Raw genomic sequence first — 17,434 nt, forward strand, 5'->3', positions numbered from 1 at the left:
GCATAATTTATTGATTTGGGGATGGCTAATGTGTGCTATTGTACTTTTTAAAAAAAAATGTTGCGCAGTTTCATGAGTAGACACTGTTTGAGGAAGGAAGGTTCTCTCTGACATACAACTAAGAAAAAAGATTAATGAAGATAAAAGTTGTAATATAACCTTATTTCCTTTTGTTACAAGCATCACAAGGTTTCAATAAAACTATTATTATTAAAGTAGGCCAAAATTTGGGTCAGCAGAAAACACATACTGTACACAAAATTGCATAAATACCACAAAAATGAGTTTTTTATGTGTGAAATCAAATTACCTAAAATATTTTGAGTGTTGTGTTATTGCAGATTACATCAAATTCTTTTGTTACTGTCTTTTTTCACCACTTTTCATAAAGTCATTGCATCCTTTGAGGCTATTTTGTTAACTTTGAGGTATTGAATGGAAATTTATTTTTATTGTTTTAGGCCCAAAGTCCACCAGGACTTGACATCTCAATGTGGTGGAGTCCTCAAATAGTCTTTCTTTTGTTTAAAAGATACAAAGATACAAATTGAGAAAGAAGAAATACATCAAAGTTTGTGTGGCTCAGCACTCTCACAAGTTTTGGGGGGTTTTGTGGAGCAGTTCAGTGGGAAAGCAGTTTTTCTGTGTATAGGTATCAGGGTTTGTCAGAGTAAAGCAGAAACCCAGAGAAGATGCTGTCGTCCTCGTTGCTGGCGTACATCCCATTCCAGTCTCTGAGTGTCTCCATCCACACTTGATCCCCTGCTGCCAGACGCAGAAGCACCAGACTGGACGCTTGGTCAATGTCCTGTCCGTACAACGAGTCCCGCGTCCTCACCCTCCGTGACCCGTTAACCACCAGTGAGGCTCGCAGTGGTTGATTACGCACTGTGATGTGGAAGGAAAAGACATAGACTCCAGGGTGGATGCATGTAAAGCGATTGGAAGAAACATTGAAGTGCTCCTGTTCGTTGTAGAATATTTTGTCAAAGCGGATTGGAAACCCAGAAGGAGGGAAGGATTTTCTTGGCGAGATTCCAACGCTAAATGCAGATTGTTTTTGAGGAAGACTCCATCCTTTTGCTCCTTTAAATCCACGAAATCCCCTCTCACCTCTCATCCCAGTGTAACCTCTATCCCCTTTTGGCCCAGGCATCCCTCTTATCCCTTCTGGTCCAGAAGGCCCTCTTATCCCTGGTTCTCCTGGAGGTCCAGGAGGCCCTTGATCTCCTCTCAGGCCTACAGGGCCAGGAGCCCCATGTTTGCCATTCAGACCTGGAATCCCCATGCCACCTGGAACACCGGGAGCCCCAGGTTCCCCGCGCTCTCCTTTTGGTCCCCTCTCTCCAAATATTCCACACTCCCCTTTATCCCCCTTTTCTCCCTTTGGACCCTCCTGAAGAGCCCCTCCTGGTGGTCCAACTGGCCCCTCTGGTCCTGGTTCTCCTTTCTCACCAGCTGTCCCATTATGGCCCAGTTCTCCTTTCTCACCGCGTTCACCTTTGACACCTTGTAACCCATTTTCACCCTTTTCACCTTTGTAGCCAACATCACCTGTACCAGAATACCTGTGTTAAAACTTGACTTCAAATAGCAATGTTCAAAAAGTAAAACCAAACAAAGAATACACAGAACTTACCTTTTTGTCCTGGTTTCCCTGGAATCCCAGGTGATCCGGTAGTCCCACCATAGCCTCTGTCGCCTTTATCCCCTACAAACATTTATTTGAAATAAAATTGGATATTTTTTATTTTCAGCCTTACTGTGATACAATAATTTGGGGTATTTTCTTTTAATTGTATATTGACCAGATAATATTCACCTTTGTCTCCTTTAAAGCCCATAGGACCACTGAAACCTGGCTGTCCTGGTAAACCTGGAGCTCCTGCGGGGCCTCTTTCCCCTGGTGGCCCTAGAGAGACAAAAAAGAAGCATTGATCAAATACAGGAACTTTTTTTGCAATGGGTGCTTAATGTCAGTAAACATGATACCTTCCAAACCTCTGTCTCCCTTTGGACCCCTGGGGCCCCTTTCAGGGGGACAGCATTCGCAAAAATTGAAGTAGCACTCATTATAATCCAGCGTGTAATTCTCTGGTCCAACACCAGGGGGTTCGGTGCGCTCGCTGTGGGAGTGTGGGAAGGAGTGGCTTGAATAGATGGACCTCTCCGTAATGGGCTGCGGCTGTGGCTGCACAGGCTTGGGAGTGGGCATGATCTTGAGGGTCTTGGGGATGTTTGTGGTGACTGGATTTTGCGCTGTGACATGAGGAATGGGCTTCTTTGTGTACTGGTACTTTGGTTTCTGTGTTGCTTTGGCCTCAGTGGAACCTATCACAGTGAGAGCAAACACAACTAGAGCTACAAGAGCTGACTGGCAGGAAATACTCCTCATGGTTGACTTGGATCTGAAAAGAAACATCAAATAAAAGTCAAAATTTCACATTTGAAACTAGAAGCTGTGGAGGATCCCTGCCATTCTCTGTGGTGCTTCTGGGATCTTCTTTGTCTTTTCTGGGTGCATCAGCTTCCACATCCAAAGATGCAGCAGATGCAACCTTTACTGTTTTAGCTGATGAAGACGATGAACTTACACACCGCCTCCATGAATCCATCATCCCTGTATCTTTCAAATTCTTGTTAGAAACACCAGGGACAAGGCCACAGTCTGTTATCTTTCTGCAGAGACTGTGATTGGCTGCAGCCTTAATTCTCCACAGGACCCAAAGAGGCTACATTACACAGTATTTAGTGGATCCTTTTATCCAAAGTGATTTACTGATTATTTTTTTCAATTGGGGGCAGTGTGGGGTTAAGTGTCCTGCCAAAGGAAACAGAGACTGTTTATCCTGGAACAGAAATTTGAACTCTTAACAAAGCGATTGGCAGACAGGCTACTTGACTTTGAGTCATCGCCAACAATCCTCTGGTGGGCCCAGGTGCAGGACACCCTCTCATCCTTAAAGGACAGTGCTCCTTCCTTCCGTGATGCCTCACTATCCACCAATAATTATGTACATAGTAGCTTTTTATGTTTTCAAAACGGTTTTGAAGTTCCATCCGTTGTGCGAAATGACTGCTCTGCATTTGACACATCCCTTGGGTCGAGCAGAAAGCTGCACTCACAATCACCCTCGGGAAACATTTGAGGTTTTAACCCCCCCAATCCAACCCTGTAATGCTGACGGTCAAGCAGGGAAGCATTTGGCCCCAGAGTCTTTGGTATGTCTAGATTTTACCCCATGACCTCTCAGTTTCAGGGTGGACACTCAACCACTAGGCCACTAAACTTAACTTATACTTGTCAATAAGTTGTTGTGTCCATTCTTATTAAAATAAATGTTTCTCCGTAGATTTAACGAGTGTCTCCATATAAATTTAGATATGCAGTTGACTGGCTTGAATGAAGAACTGTCAAGTTCAGTTTTTAAACACAAGAGCAACAAGCAATAGCTTTTTATTTGTTAATAAGTGATTGATTCACTTACCGGGATATGCATAGGTAGTACGTTCATTTATCCTCTTTACGTGGTCATAAAAGGCAGCGGCAGGCGCTTCGGGTGTCCCTGATATCTCTACCTGACTTGGTTAGAAAAACATTTGGACCAATGAGGGTGTTTGCCGGACCCACAGGAGGAGGTCTGAAATCCTACGACTGGGAGATGGGGGGCTGGAACTGACCCAAGGAGAACCACTGTACTGTGGCCCATTCTCTGTACCCCTTTTGTGCAGAAAGGTTCTTTTGTGACATGGGATACAACACCCGGCTGCAGCACCTCCTCGCTGTAAGCTAGGCAAGGAGCAAAGGCCGATGGGCAATGGGTCACCCGATATGGGAGGCATTCCTTCTACCAGGGTTTTAATGGGGAGACAAAGGAAAGCAAAGAGGAGTCTGTGACATGGGGCATTGGGTTTTTTCAAGCCTTTCCTGCTGAAAAGCTGAAACGTGTTCCTAATTCAAGTCCTGTTCTGCAGCAAGTAGAACCCTAAAAGTTTCTTGGACGACAGCTCTGCTGTCTGAGCTGAATTTCAGGAAGTGAGTGCTTTGAGGACAAGAGGGGTAAACTTTTTAGATCGCCATCAGAAAGTTCAGCTGATCGCATTTATATCTGCTGCAGTGCATGCAGGATCTCTGAAGTTCTCTGGGTTTCTGGCTGATCCATCTGTCAAATACAAGTGTGGCTGGACAATGAATCATTCTTACGGGGTAACAAGATAGCGTCGTGGTTTTGTGGAAAAGTGATTTTCTTGTAGCTGTCTATTGAAACTCTTGACTTGTCAGTGACAAAGCATGCTTGAGGGGGAGACATGCCTCACTTGCTAAAGACCTCAAGTCCACAGGGAGATCAGTGACCAGCAGTGAGTGAGCATGTGGACGGGAAAGGAAATATGGGGAAACAAAAGGGGTGAGGATGAGAAGAAAGGCAAGGGTTTATTTAAGCAATTTTTCTTTTCTCTTAATGTGTATTCTTATACATTCCCTTGTGCTCATTTTCCAGCACTCTAGCGTCCCTCACTTCCTCCTCCATTAAGTGACGGACTTTGAGACACACAGCAGAAACTTGAAAGAGGTTCCTTTGGGGTTCTTCATGTCTGACTTGAGCGTCATTTCTTAGCTCCATTCAGACCACACAACAGCAGTAGCGGTCAGTTTACAATCCTCAGCTGGTCACAGAGGACCCAAGCCCTGCTCACCTGTCCATTCATCCAACACTGGCACCGGCACTACCATCAGTCTCCATCCAGACTCAAGGACAGAGAAGAGTTAACTTATTTAGCCGGAGCAGTCGAGCGGAGAGAAGACCAAAGATGACTTGGCTGGATGGAGGTGTATTACCTTACGTTAACCCTATTCATTTAAAGGAGCTCTTGAAGCCACCATGAATGTGCAAAGAGCAAGTTATAGAGGCTGAGACAGAGACTTATATCTAGAAAACCAACTAATTACTATACATTTTGGTCATCAGTGTGAATCCTGTAATCACCATTTAGCAAGGATCCTGTCAGGAACGTGTGAGAGACAAAACTACTGTTGATCTCAGAAACATGCACGAATGCAACAACCCCTGCTGCACTTCCTCAAAAAAGCCTTCTGCTTTAACCGTACCTCGTGCACTTTGATCACTGGAAAAATAGGCATTTTCACTCTGTGAAGGTCAAAAATGTTTGCGCAGGACCCAATACAGCTGGATCGATTGTCAGTAGATACTCTAAACATTTTTTTTTAAGTTAAACTAAAACCAAGACAGTGATCTGACTAGAAGCTGGGAGAAACAAATAGAAGAAAATCAGACTCTGAAGGGGGAACTGAGAATGAGGGTTAATTGACTAAAGCTGAACCAGCTGTGGAAAATGAACAAATGAAATCTAGTGTGACTGTGACTGAGAGGTGGGGGGTTACAAATCCTGCCAGAACATGCAAAGCGTGACTATAAATTAAGGCAACTATTTATAAAATCACCAATCCTCACAGTTTCTCCCTCTAAAACATTTATGAAAGATGTGAGGTGTTTCAGAGCTCAGTGACTTGTGATTACATTTTATCAAGTTAAATCTTTAACTTAGAGGAACAATATTAAAAATTTGATTCTTTATTAGCTCATCTTCAGTGGGACATATTTGCTCGCAAAGCATAAGATGAATGTATCTGGGAAGCCCAAATTTCAGCTAAATTTTAGACCAGACGAGCCGGTGGGGGGCTAAAATTGCCACTAACACCAAAAATGTGGTGAAATTTTATACTTGCTTTTATCCAAAGGTAACAAAACTTGCTCCTCAAAAAGCTAAAGTTACCCTAATAGACTAACATGAAGGCACGTTAGGAAAAAAATGGAAAGGCTTTGCAAATAAAAGGGCAAAAACGTATAAGAGATTTGTCAGCATGAAATTTATACTGCTGTTGTTTCAGTGTTGTTTCAGTGCAATTTGCAAAAACTAAAATCCATAAAAATTTGGCTATAGTTTTCCCAAGTTCATGCTTGTTTCTCTCAGGATTAAATTGTTATTAATACTGGGTGTCCTGAAGGGATTTAGATTTGTCTGACAATCTGAACACAAATAAGAATCGCCGTGGCAACTGAGTGGAAGTTTATATGTTCTGTGGCAGCAGAACAGCTCCTGGTTTGAATTCTCACAATCTCAATCCATCGTTGTCTGGAGTTATTTTAAAAGGGACCCTGTGTGATTTATTTGTGTATATGTGATGATGAGGATTGATTTTGTAGGTTTGTGGCTCATCTTTGTCAGCCTGATCAACCTCTGGTCTACTATATCTATTATTAAAAAATACTCTTGCATCTGTACTCCTGAGCTAATGATTTTCTCCATGGAGTGTCTGCGCTGAAATCCCTTAACGCACTGTGTGAACTATAAAAGATTAGCTCAGTTTATTGTTCACTGGGAGCAAAAACAGGAAAGATTGTGTTGCTTTGTAGGTAGTGAGTTGCACACAGAAAATTCTTGGGACTCAGTCAAACATTCCTTCACAGCAGCTTGCACACGTTTGATGGAATTCTCTCATTTCCATGAATACCGAGCTCCTCATTCCGGGAAACTGAAACAGATCGTCTTAACTGAACTAAAACTTTTCTGTTCAAAGCTTCTTCCTCTCAGAGCTTTTGACTTCCACTGGTGTGAAAAAATGTGCCAAGACTCACACATTAGGAGAATTGCAGTGACTCTGCATGGCCACATGGTGGCAGACTTCTTCAATTACCATTCGGATGTTTTTCCACACGTCCTAAACCTGCTGTGGGTCCAAAATGATGTGTTACTCCTCAGTTCGAATGAGCTCAAAATGTTTGTGATGATGATTACAGATCGATTTCTCAAATCTGTTTGGCACTGTGAAGCTTTATAATAAGCTTAACTGTTGTTCAACAATTGTTTCCCCAAGTCAAATACGCTTAATGTTTTCAGTTTGAGGTCTAAGTGGACTCAGGATATCTTTTTAACCACTCCTATGTTAATATTGACTGATTCATATGTCAAATACTGTTAAATTAGAGGTGTGGTTTCAGCTCTTCTACCTTTCTATCCAACAGAGCTGTAATTGGATCAAATCAGCACAAGACCGGTTCAAAAAAGCAACATGTTGACCTGTTACAGCCACCAAAATGCAAACTTGCTATCCTGAAAACACACGTGATCAGAGTAACTAATGTAAATGTACTGTAATGTAACTACCCGTCCCTTGTGTGTAACCTGTTGTGTAATACACAATGTTTAACCAGACAATACATCCCTCAGCAATGTTGCAAGCTGACTGGAAAAAAAAAACATTTGTATGTATGAAAATTTTCCAAAAACTAGTTGGAAGGACGTACAAGTCAATGTACAGATGATATACTTGGTTTCCCCCACCCCTATCCTGAAACGTAAAGACAATAGACACACAAACACACCCCTGTTGTACAAACAATGATCCTTCTTAAACAAATCTTTTGAGAGAAAATACATTACGAAGTTGCACACAGTTTTTGTTGTTTTCCTATAACCTGTAGACACAACGAATCATAAGACAATTATTTATTCACATTGAAAACTGCTTAGTGAAATTAGGTGTTTTAATATATGGATTCTGCCCTGAACTATGTACGTAGCAAGAATAAAGTGCCCTTGGAAATAATAAAAAAGGCCAATTTAAACAGAAGTTCTTTCTGCCATCATGGGCAGAGACAATGTTTTTTTTTTTTTTTAAATAGTTAAAATGTTTCATAACATATTTCAGATGCTCACGATGATTAGATTATACATTTCTAAATACTTCATTATATTTATAATGAATTGAGATATGTGATTTAGAGCAGTTGTTCTACATGAATATTGAGACATCCTGCTGTAAAGAAAAAAAGATTTACAAAAAATAAAAATAATTTTAAATAATGCTCTACTTCATTGCAATCTTTTAAAAGTAGCACATGGTTTAAATTTCTTTAAAGATGACGTATAGTTTATTGTTCCCGGCATATGTTTGGTGTAAAAAACACAAAGTCTTGTTGGTACAGAAAAAAACACTTTTTGTGAGAAAATGAATGGAGACACATCTTGGGATGTTTTGACCTTCAGGTAGCAAAAAAGCAATTATCAGCGTCTGGATTAGTTCAATACAAGTCATGTTTTTAGCAACATTATCTTTTGTTTTTCTTGTGAGGTCAAATAAGAGGCAGTTGCCATGTTTGTGGTATGTGACAATATATTAATGACATATTCAAAGCAGTGTTTTGAGTGTCAGACTACAAGGTCAGAGTGTGAGTTAGACGTGAGGGATGTTAAACGTGAAACTAAAGACAGAAAAGCAGAAATATTTGTGTTTATGTCTTTTGTGGATTTAGGCTATTACAGAGAATAAGCGTTTGTATTCTTACAAGTGCACAAACCTGTAGAGAGAGAGAAGCTAAACGAGTTATAAGAGACTTATTTAAAGTTAAACAAAGGTTGTAAATCTGCTGGAGGAGTTACAGTGGGTGCTGCTAATAGTATTAATAATTGATCACTTTCAGGGGTTTCCTTGTGCTGCTGGCTATAGTACTAGCATGAGTGTGTTTTTCTCAGTGTCAGCCTGCAGACACCACTGCTAATAAGATTTCCCCCTTCTCCCATCCCCTATTTTTTTTTTAAACAGTCAGAAGACAGGTAAACAGAGCAAAAACAAAAAACCTGCCCTGTCTGGGTGCCTGGGTATCTGGAGCATTTCAGTTTGAGGAAGACATTGTTTAAACCTTGTTAGTAGAAAAAAAAAACTTCTTCAATTAAGAGACGTCGAGTGTGAGCAGACAAAACTTTAGGCATAAATAACACCTGATCCTCACCGAATGGTGCTGCTTATGTGTGACAAGTCACATGAAGAGAAAAGGCAAAATAGGAAAAATTGGTTTTTCTGGGAGGTCTTGCAAAAAAAGTGGATTGACAGTGTGTTGCGGCGATTACCGGTATGCTCCAACATCCTGGAAAAATACCAAGTGGAGGTGTTCAGTTACAGTTACAAAAAAAAACAAGCCACCTCGCCCCCTTACCAGCGCCTGTACCACAGTTTCACCATCACATCTGATCCACCTTCATATTGCAGAAAAGTGAATCAGATTATGCCGGCTGGAATTCCAGCACCCCACCCTTTTGTAAAAGTTTCTGGGTTAAATTTTACCTGATCAAAGGATAAGAGGCTTAGGGGAGGCCTCTAAAGCTTTGTGAGCACTGGCAGGTGTGTCCAGTAAGAAAAGCAAACCCTCCAGACATCCATTCTCACTCTGACTGGAGATAGCTGCTTTTATGTCTACCTTTTATTACATACTGTCCCTTTATGTGGTTGTGCCTGCCGCCAGAAATGTGGCACCCATTTCTTTTACATTCAAACACACTTATTTGCTTTACTGAAGACGTTCCTGGAACCATACTTTAGTGCCTTTTAGTACCAGGTAGCCAAGAAAATAAAAACAAAGGGCGGTTATCTCTGTATCATCAGGTGCCTTTATTCTGTGATCGTTGCTGCAATGTGACACTATTGTGAATGAACAAAGCATTCACTTGATGCATATGATAAAAAAAACATTTAGGAGCTCTTCATTCTTATTGCTGGTGACATCTGCTGCTAGTGCAACAAAGAAAAAGGACAATATAAATATTAAACAACTTCCTGTATGGCATTAAGAGAACAAACACACATTTATACAATAAAAATGTTTGGTAAATGACAACTTGACCAGCCAGTGTACATAAAAGATGTTCTTATAAATGAAATTGTATCAGTGAATCCTTGATCCAACACACTAATAATTAACCAAAAAGTTAAGCATACAAAACACATGTGCAACGCTCATCACAGTTACCAGATACTCCATCTTTTCTTGGTTTTCTCTCTACATCAGAATGCAGTTGTGGAAGACACTAACTCAGTCTGGTTTTGCTTTTCATTTGGAAGAACACAGGCTTGACATTTACCATCATACAACAAACGATAGTTGAGTGAAGTTACGTCATCAATAAAGCTGAGCCTGTACCGTAAAAGTTTGCTGTATCAATATTTGCTCGTGCAAACTTTTGAACTCACCTCCCTGACATATCAAGTGGTAAAACAAATTTGAAAAAAACGCAGAGCTCGGCACACATTTGTGTGATTGCTTAGTCTAACCTGTAGAAAAAATATCTGTGAGTTTGGAACAAATTGTGCAACAAAGCTTTAGTTTGATTCATTTGCATAGCTTGGGCTTTCAAACAACTCTCTTTTATGATCAGGCACTCAACATCATACTCTGTACCCTGTCAGTTAGCACAACAGTGCAAAAAGGCAACGTAAAAAAGGGGAAAAAGCAGTGCTTCCTGTCCAAAACTAGGGAGGACAATTCAAACTGTACTTACCCATGTACTTATGGGACATTGAACTCATTTCTAACATGTCAAATGGCTTTTAACCAGAAATCATGCTCTGCTCCATGCACTCATGCATTGTGTAGACCCTCAACAAAAGAAAGATGCTGGAATGTTCCTCTAATGCTTGTGGAGGAAAACATGCATAAATACGACACACGTATGACCCCATCATGCAAAATCTGTAGTTAGTATGCACTCACACAGGACATATGGTGAAGAAAACAAAAAATGCACAGTTTTGTTTCACCAGAAATGTGACATTCAGTGTTAAAATAAGGTACAAATGTGTGTTTAATACCGTAGGTTAAGGCCTGGAGGTGTGGGGTATAAAAGAAGACAGTAAGGCTTGTTTCTCTAGTTGATTCCAGAAGATTCCTTCTGCTTTTAGTCTAATGAGATATTGTGAACAGTTGTAGAGTGGCTCAATGTAAAGTGGAAGCTGGAGAAAGTATTTATGGCTCACGTTATTCTTTGTCTCTTTTTTCCCCTCATTTCCTCCTTTCAGTCTAGTTCATGAGCGTCATGGTGCTCTCAGGCTGACCCCCAAAGATCTCGTGGAAAAATTCCAGCGCCAGACGCAAGTGGATGGGTATGAAGACGTAGGAGGTGTAGACCACCATGGCGATGGCGGAGAAAAGGATGGAGTTGAAGATGGACTTTTCCCAGGGTTCCAGGACGTAGATTCCAGTAATGAGCAGGTATTGGAAGTAGAGCCAAGACAGGTATTCTCTGAAGTTTTTGAAGTACATCCTGGATGCTGAGGTAAAAGAGAGATGTTGTTAGGCACAAAGCAAAAAGTAGCAGATGTAACAAAAACAAAAAACACACATGCAAGATCCAAAATTATAAAAATCTGCTGTGCTGCTGTGGAAAACACTTTATGTTCTTGAAAATTACAAAAAAATCTGTTTCATTTTTTTAAATGTTGTTTTACTTTAAGTAAATATACAAAATATAACAATACTTTCCCCTAAAGTGCCTATTTTATTTACTCTGAATCTTTATTAATCTACATAAATGAAAAAACTAAATAATTCTTGAAATATTAATGAAACCCATTGCACTTTTACTTGCGTGAATTAATAAGGAGTGAATGGGGAATTCAGAAGCTCATTAGCAGCTTCGAGCCTTACCCTAAGGTAACAAGTTATAGAAGCATTGTGTTTTATTCAGGTGTGTAAGAAGAAAAACACCAATAAAATTAGACCCCTGGGTCCCACAGGGCAAATTCTGTTTGTTATGAGTTGTATTATTCCACATCTGTAAGACATTTTTACACCAATGATTATAATGTTTCAGTTCTAAGTTCTTCTAATGTGAAGAACAAAGTGGACGTTGCCATAAAGTAGTAATTTCCCCCCTTTTCCTTCTACATTCTATATTGGAGGAACGTGGCTGCAAACGTGACAACGTGTGTGGGCGGAGCTACCAGGTGCATTCAAATTAAGGTGCATCCACACACACACGCGCACACACACACCCACCCACACGCACACTCATCCATAAAAGGTTTTGTGAGACGCAATTAAAAATAAAAGTAGATTTAGGACATTATTAGACTCTTAACTTTCAAGTTCAGATGTCCAAATAATTTTTTGCTCTTTCATAGCTAAATTAGCAGATTTTATCAAATATTTTAACTAGCTGCAATAAATGTTAAATTGCGCGTCCGTAAATGTTGAAGGGGATGAATGAGCCCTCCGATCATCGCTGCAATCCACAGACAGACTCACCTCTGCAGCTAACGACGTGGGATCCCTACAATTTCTATTGGAGGGAGAGTGTCAGGAGGAGCCAAAGCCCGCGCCCCTCTGCTGCTCCGCTGCTTGGTGTAAACGGAAAGTCGCCTCTCTGGTTTTTCACTCATATATATACACTTGGAAGACTGAATGGCACCACACCCACCGGCTTACGTTCACCTGCCGCGCCGCTAGTGTGTGACGCAGAGGCCGCAAGGAAACACCTTAGCGCATCATCATCACGGACGCAGCAGCCAGGACGGGTCTTGGCGCCGTTTGGCGCTACGCGCGGGCCGCTGATTTGCGCAGCATCTCCAAACTTCTGTCTTTGCCGCATCCCGCGTGACGCAGCAGCAGCGCCGCAGGACCTCTGATGTGGGATGGTGAGCGCACAGCTCCGGACAGGTTCTTCTCTGCAGAGGCGCTTCCAGAAAATTCTCACTGGGGACGGCGGAAGGGGGTCCACAGGGGGGCTATCACTATGACTGAATTATCAGGGAAAAAAAACACATTTAATTGTCAGAAGTAAAAAAAAAAAAGAAAGAAAAAAAAACATAAGGAAAAAAGTAAATATAAAAACAATGTAAGTAAGTTATCTCTAGGAGTTGTGGTACATCGCCTGTCCGTCCTTGGAGAGGATCCCTCCTTCATGTGGACATCCCTGAGGTTTCTCCTTTATTTCCTGGGATCCATTTTTACAAGTTTTTCTTACCAAGAAGGAGGGTCTAAAGGCAGGGATGGACAGTTTAACTTAGTTTATGTTAGTTTAACAAAACTTATTATATTTTATGACTGATTTAATCTTCTTATACAATTACCGGTATGAAGCCCATTGAGACGACCATTGTTGTAATATTGGGCTATATAAATAAAACTAAACTGAATTGAAATTGAATTAACGAAACAACAAAGACAAAATATATTTTGCCCAAAATAGCTCTCCTTTACTAATAGCCTCCTCCATCGAGGAGGTGGCGGACAGGAGGATGTTAGCTAAGCTGACATCCATCATGGATAACCCCTCCCACCCCCTGCACCAAACTGTAGAGGCGCTGACCAGCTCCTTCAGCACAAGACTGTTGCACCCTCAGTGTAAGAAGGAGCGCTACCGCAGGTCATTCCTCCCCACAGCCATCAGACTGTACAACACCGTGTCAAAGTGTCACTCCACGGTCCCAGGGGTGTTTTTGTGTTTGGTCATTGATTCATTTCCTTTTGTTGTAGTTGTTGTTTTTCAATTTTAAATTGTTTTTTTTTGTTCCTGAACAGTTGTTTGTTTTTGTTTTTGGTGTGAACTTCATTAGTTATTTCTGTATTTTGAAAAAATTTGTAATGTTTTTTTTTTTTTTTTACAGTTTACATGTTTTGCAGACCGCATGTTTTTTACACTTTTGCAGCTGTATTTATTTAATATTTATTTCTTTATTTAATAAGAATCTCATTTTTGATAATAATTTCTCATAATAATTTTAGTAATATTTTTAATTATCTAATATAAATGTCATTTGTGATGTCCTTTATTGATGTTATATTATATAGATTATTTCTGAATGTCGTGTTGCTGCCACAGAAATGAAATTTCCCCATTGTGGGATTAATAAAGTCATCTATCTATTTAAGACCCACTCCAATGTAAAGCATGTTGTTTAATATGCTCTCGTAGCATTTTCCTCATGATGGAGATATATGAAGAAAATCAAAAGGAGGGTTATGAGCTCCCATTATGTTCCGCTCTATTCTGATACTTCCACTGACAGACAAATAGATCCATGTACGTCTTTGTTTTCCTCATCCAAGCTGGCATCTGGCTCCAAACTGTGCAGCTGGATAGCTCCAATAGTGTTTGCTATTTTTGTTGCACCGGTTGTGAGGGGCTGTGAGTTAGCAGGAGAGAGAGTAAACAAAGGGATCATGGGAAATGAAGGAAGGCTTACGCCTCACCCACAACTTAGCGGAAAATTTCAGGTGAACTCTTGCCGCTCTGCAGAAACTATATCCTGGAAAACCATTTTGATTTGGGCTTAAAATGGCATAATTATAATCAAAAGACCACTGGGAATACTTTTGCAATAGATTAAAATAAATGATTGAAGAGGGACTTTAAAAACAAACATAATGAATTAATATATGAAATTGTTTTTTTATTTGTTTAAAATAGAAACATAACCTTTTTTCCTTGTACACTTAAGACCTGAGCACTGAGACCATTTAGATGGAAGAAAAAGTGAGTCAAAATGCATAGCGACTACGTTTTAACTAGTAAGGTTAACAGAGTGTATCTTTTCCGCTTTTTTAACCTGTGGCATGATCTCCAATAGTTTTACGCTTTGTACATATTTTACTTCTGGCCTTTAGCCCAGTTTTTTTTTGTTGTTGTTGCAGGTTCTACCCCCTAAAGGTGGAGGTTGAATGTGATATTTGCCATGGAGCCAGTCCCTTAGGAATGACTGAGAAGCAGATGTGTTTTTGTACTTACTGATCTAAACCTAAAGCAATATCTTTAATGGGTTTAATGCAAAAGGAGGCTGTAGCTTTGGTGTTCCCTTGGAGCATCTGCTGCACATTTAAACTCCTGCCACATGCTGTCACTTGATTTAATTGGGGTGCCAAACACTAAGAAATAAATTAAATGAGAAAGAACCTGAATTGTGATCAACAGATGGAGTTATTCATTCCAGCGCCTCCCCTAATTCATGGTTTACTAGTAGAAAACACACCAAATAAAATGCATTAACTCTATTATTGATAATAAATTACTATTACTTCTGCTTCTCAATGATTTTATGGATTTAAATGAGCTGTCTTTTTAATTTAGAAAATATGTTATCTGTCTGATCTGCTTGGACTTTAGAAAGGTTCCTGCACTTCAGTGGTTTACCAGCCTTAACATTTTTTTTGTTTATGGAACAATCACAAACCGGTAAGAAATCTTATCTCCTTAATATAAGAGTTGCTGACTAGCTCTGCATTATTGATGTGTAAACACAGACTGTGTCGGAATGGCGCAGCAGCTACGCATGAAGGAACTGCTGTTTTCAAAGCGTGACAACTGCTTTCAAATGTCAAACAGATTTTAGTCTTTTTCTTTTTCCCGTTTGTGCTTGAATGACAAAGATTAAAAATGAAAGCCCTTAAAGGGGCAGTTGCAGCATCCGTCTTCTGGAATTTTTTGGAAAAACCTCTGCGAGTTCAGAATGAAAGGAATCATTCTGAACTTGCAGAATGAAAGGAGTAAGACCAAAACAACTTCCACACACACACTCCTCCTGCTGGGACACAAACAGTGTTACAGCATGGTTTCGCTTCATTCACCTTCCCAGGTAGATCCAGTTACAAGGAACCAGCTCAGGTTTGCGGAAACTGAGACTGCTCTCCTGGACGTGTCACAAAAACCTACACATCCTGCGACCCACACATTCCAGTGGGGGGCTAGTTTACACAAAAGTTATTTACAGGACATTGACAAAAAAAGGAACTTTTTTTTTTTTTTTGCGAAAGCTATTAAAGGCTAATAACAATTACAAGGGTATCATCAGTACAAAATGCTTTCATACCGCTGTTTTTTGCAGACTGATCATTTATCCGTTTAATGCATTCTAAAATTTGTTTCCAATGAGATTCTCACATGTGGTAGAGCAGAAATTCAAGTGGTTACAATTCTAAGAGAATACGTATTGCGATTTACAGCCTACAGTTGAAACCAGAGGTTTACATACACCACATAAAACACACATTTGCTTTTTTTTTCTCACCGTCAGACAGGAAATAAAAGTAAACTTTTCTCGTTTTAGGTCAATTACATTATAATCATTTCTATTTGCTAAATGTCAGAATAATGAGACTAGTTTTTTTAGACAATGTTTTTACCAAAGTGAAAAGTCCACATAAGCTGAGATCACTATGCCTTTAAAAATTTAGGGAAACCCCATATGATGATGTCATCTCTTTGGACGCTTCTGATACCTTTATTGACAGCATTTGAGTTAATTAGAAACACACCTGTGGATACTCATTAGTACACATTTGAAACACGCATGTTTGTAAAAAATGATGGGACAGTCAAAAAAAATTGTTCAAGATGTTAGGAAGACAAGTGTGGATTTGCATAAGTCTGGTTCAACCTTGGGTGCAATTTCCAGATGCCTGAAGCTGCCACGTACATCTGTTCAGACAATTGTACGCAAGTATAAACATCATAGGAACGTCCAGCCATTGTGACTCGTATCATTCAGCAAGGAGTCGGGTTCTGTGTCCCAGAGATGAACGTACTTTGGTCCAAAAAGTCCAGAACAACTCAAGCACGAAGGAAAAATATGTTGTGAAGATGCTGGCTAAAGATGGTAAGAATGCGTCATAATCAACAGGGAAACAAGTACTATACAGACATGGGCTGAAAGGCTACTATGCCAGGAAGAAGCTATTACTCCAAAAGAAACATAGAAAAGCTCGTTCAAAATTTGCTAATGCACACAAGGATAAAGACTAAACCAAAATGGAACTGTTTGCCCACAATGAGCATCGTTATGTTTGGAGGCAAAAGGGGGAAGCCTGCAGGCCTCGCAACCCCATCCCAACTGTAAAACATGGGGGTGGTAGTAGCATCATGTTGTGGGCTTGTTTTGCTGCTGGAGGGACTGGTGCACTTCACGAAATAGATGGCATCATGAGGAAAGAGAATTATGTGGAAAGCAACATCTGAAGACATCAGCCAGAAAGTTGAAGCTTGGGCACAAATGGATCTTCCAAATGGACAATGACCCGAAGTGGCTTAAAGATAACAAAGTCAATGTTTTGGAGTGGCCATCGCAGAGCCCGGATCTAAACGCTTTTGAACATTTATGGTCAGAGCTGAAAAGGCGTGTAAATGCAAGGTGACCTACAAACTCAGCTCAGTTACACCAGTTCTGTCTGGAGGAATGGGCCACAATTCCTACCAAATCTTGTCAGAAGCTTGTGGAAGAATATCTGAGATCTTTGACCCAAGTACTGCAGTTTAAAGGCAATAGAACCAAATACTAATGGAATGTATGTCAACTTTTGACTTTGATCAAATAAAAACTTGTCTAAAAACCCTAGTCTCATTATTCTGACATATAGCTAATAAAAATAATGTTAATTGTATTTGACATAAAAACAGGGACATTTTACTTTAATTTCATGTCTGACAGTGAGAAAACAAAGCACGTGTGTTTATGTGGTGTATGTAAACTTCTGGTTTCAACTGTAACTTGAATTTGTCAACTGTAAAAAAAAAAAAAAAAAAAATTACTATGGTACTGCCTCTCCTAGAAGGAATATTGGATCAAGACCGACAGACCTTCAGCAGATAA

The 17,434-nt window shown here is 40.1% G+C and overlaps 2 protein-coding genes across 2 annotated transcripts; both read right to left on the reverse strand.

The window, feature by feature from the left end:
- Window positions 1–139: 139 nt before the first annotated feature.
- Window positions 140–5,387, reverse strand: otol1b (otolin 1b). Its single transcript, XM_078929629.1, is given in 6 exon segments — window positions 140–717; window positions 719–1,554; window positions 1,640–1,711; window positions 1,823–1,912; window positions 1,993–2,408; window positions 5,108–5,387. Coding segments are annotated over 5 exon segments (1,527 nt in total). The 5' UTR covers window positions 2,396–2,408; window positions 5,108–5,387; the 3' UTR covers window positions 140–591.
- Window positions 5,388–10,726: 5,339 nt separating this feature from the next.
- Window positions 10,727–12,234, reverse strand: sptssb (serine palmitoyltransferase, small subunit B). Its single transcript, XM_020708234.3, has 2 exons — window positions 12,099–12,234; window positions 10,727–11,122 (listed from the first exon to the last, which is right to left on the reverse strand). Exon 2 carries the CDS (start codon window positions 11,112–11,114, stop codon window positions 10,872–10,874), a length of 243 nt encoding a protein of 80 aa, XP_020563893.1. The 5' UTR covers window positions 11,115–11,122; window positions 12,099–12,234; the 3' UTR covers window positions 10,727–10,871.
- Window positions 12,235–17,434: the final 5,200 nt, after the last annotated feature.

This window comes from Oryzias latipes, chromosome 13 (genome assembly GCF_053564925.1).
Source record: "Oryzias latipes strain Hd-rR chromosome 13, Olatipes_Hd-rR_3.1".
NCBI classification, from domain to species: Eukaryota; Metazoa; Chordata; class Actinopteri; order Beloniformes; family Adrianichthyidae; genus Oryzias; species Oryzias latipes.

Coding starts and splice junctions, on each gene's coding strand:
- sptssb (XM_020708234.3), bottom strand. CDS start 11,114: ATGTACTTCAAAAACTTCAGAGAATACCTGTCTTGGCTCTACTTCCAA.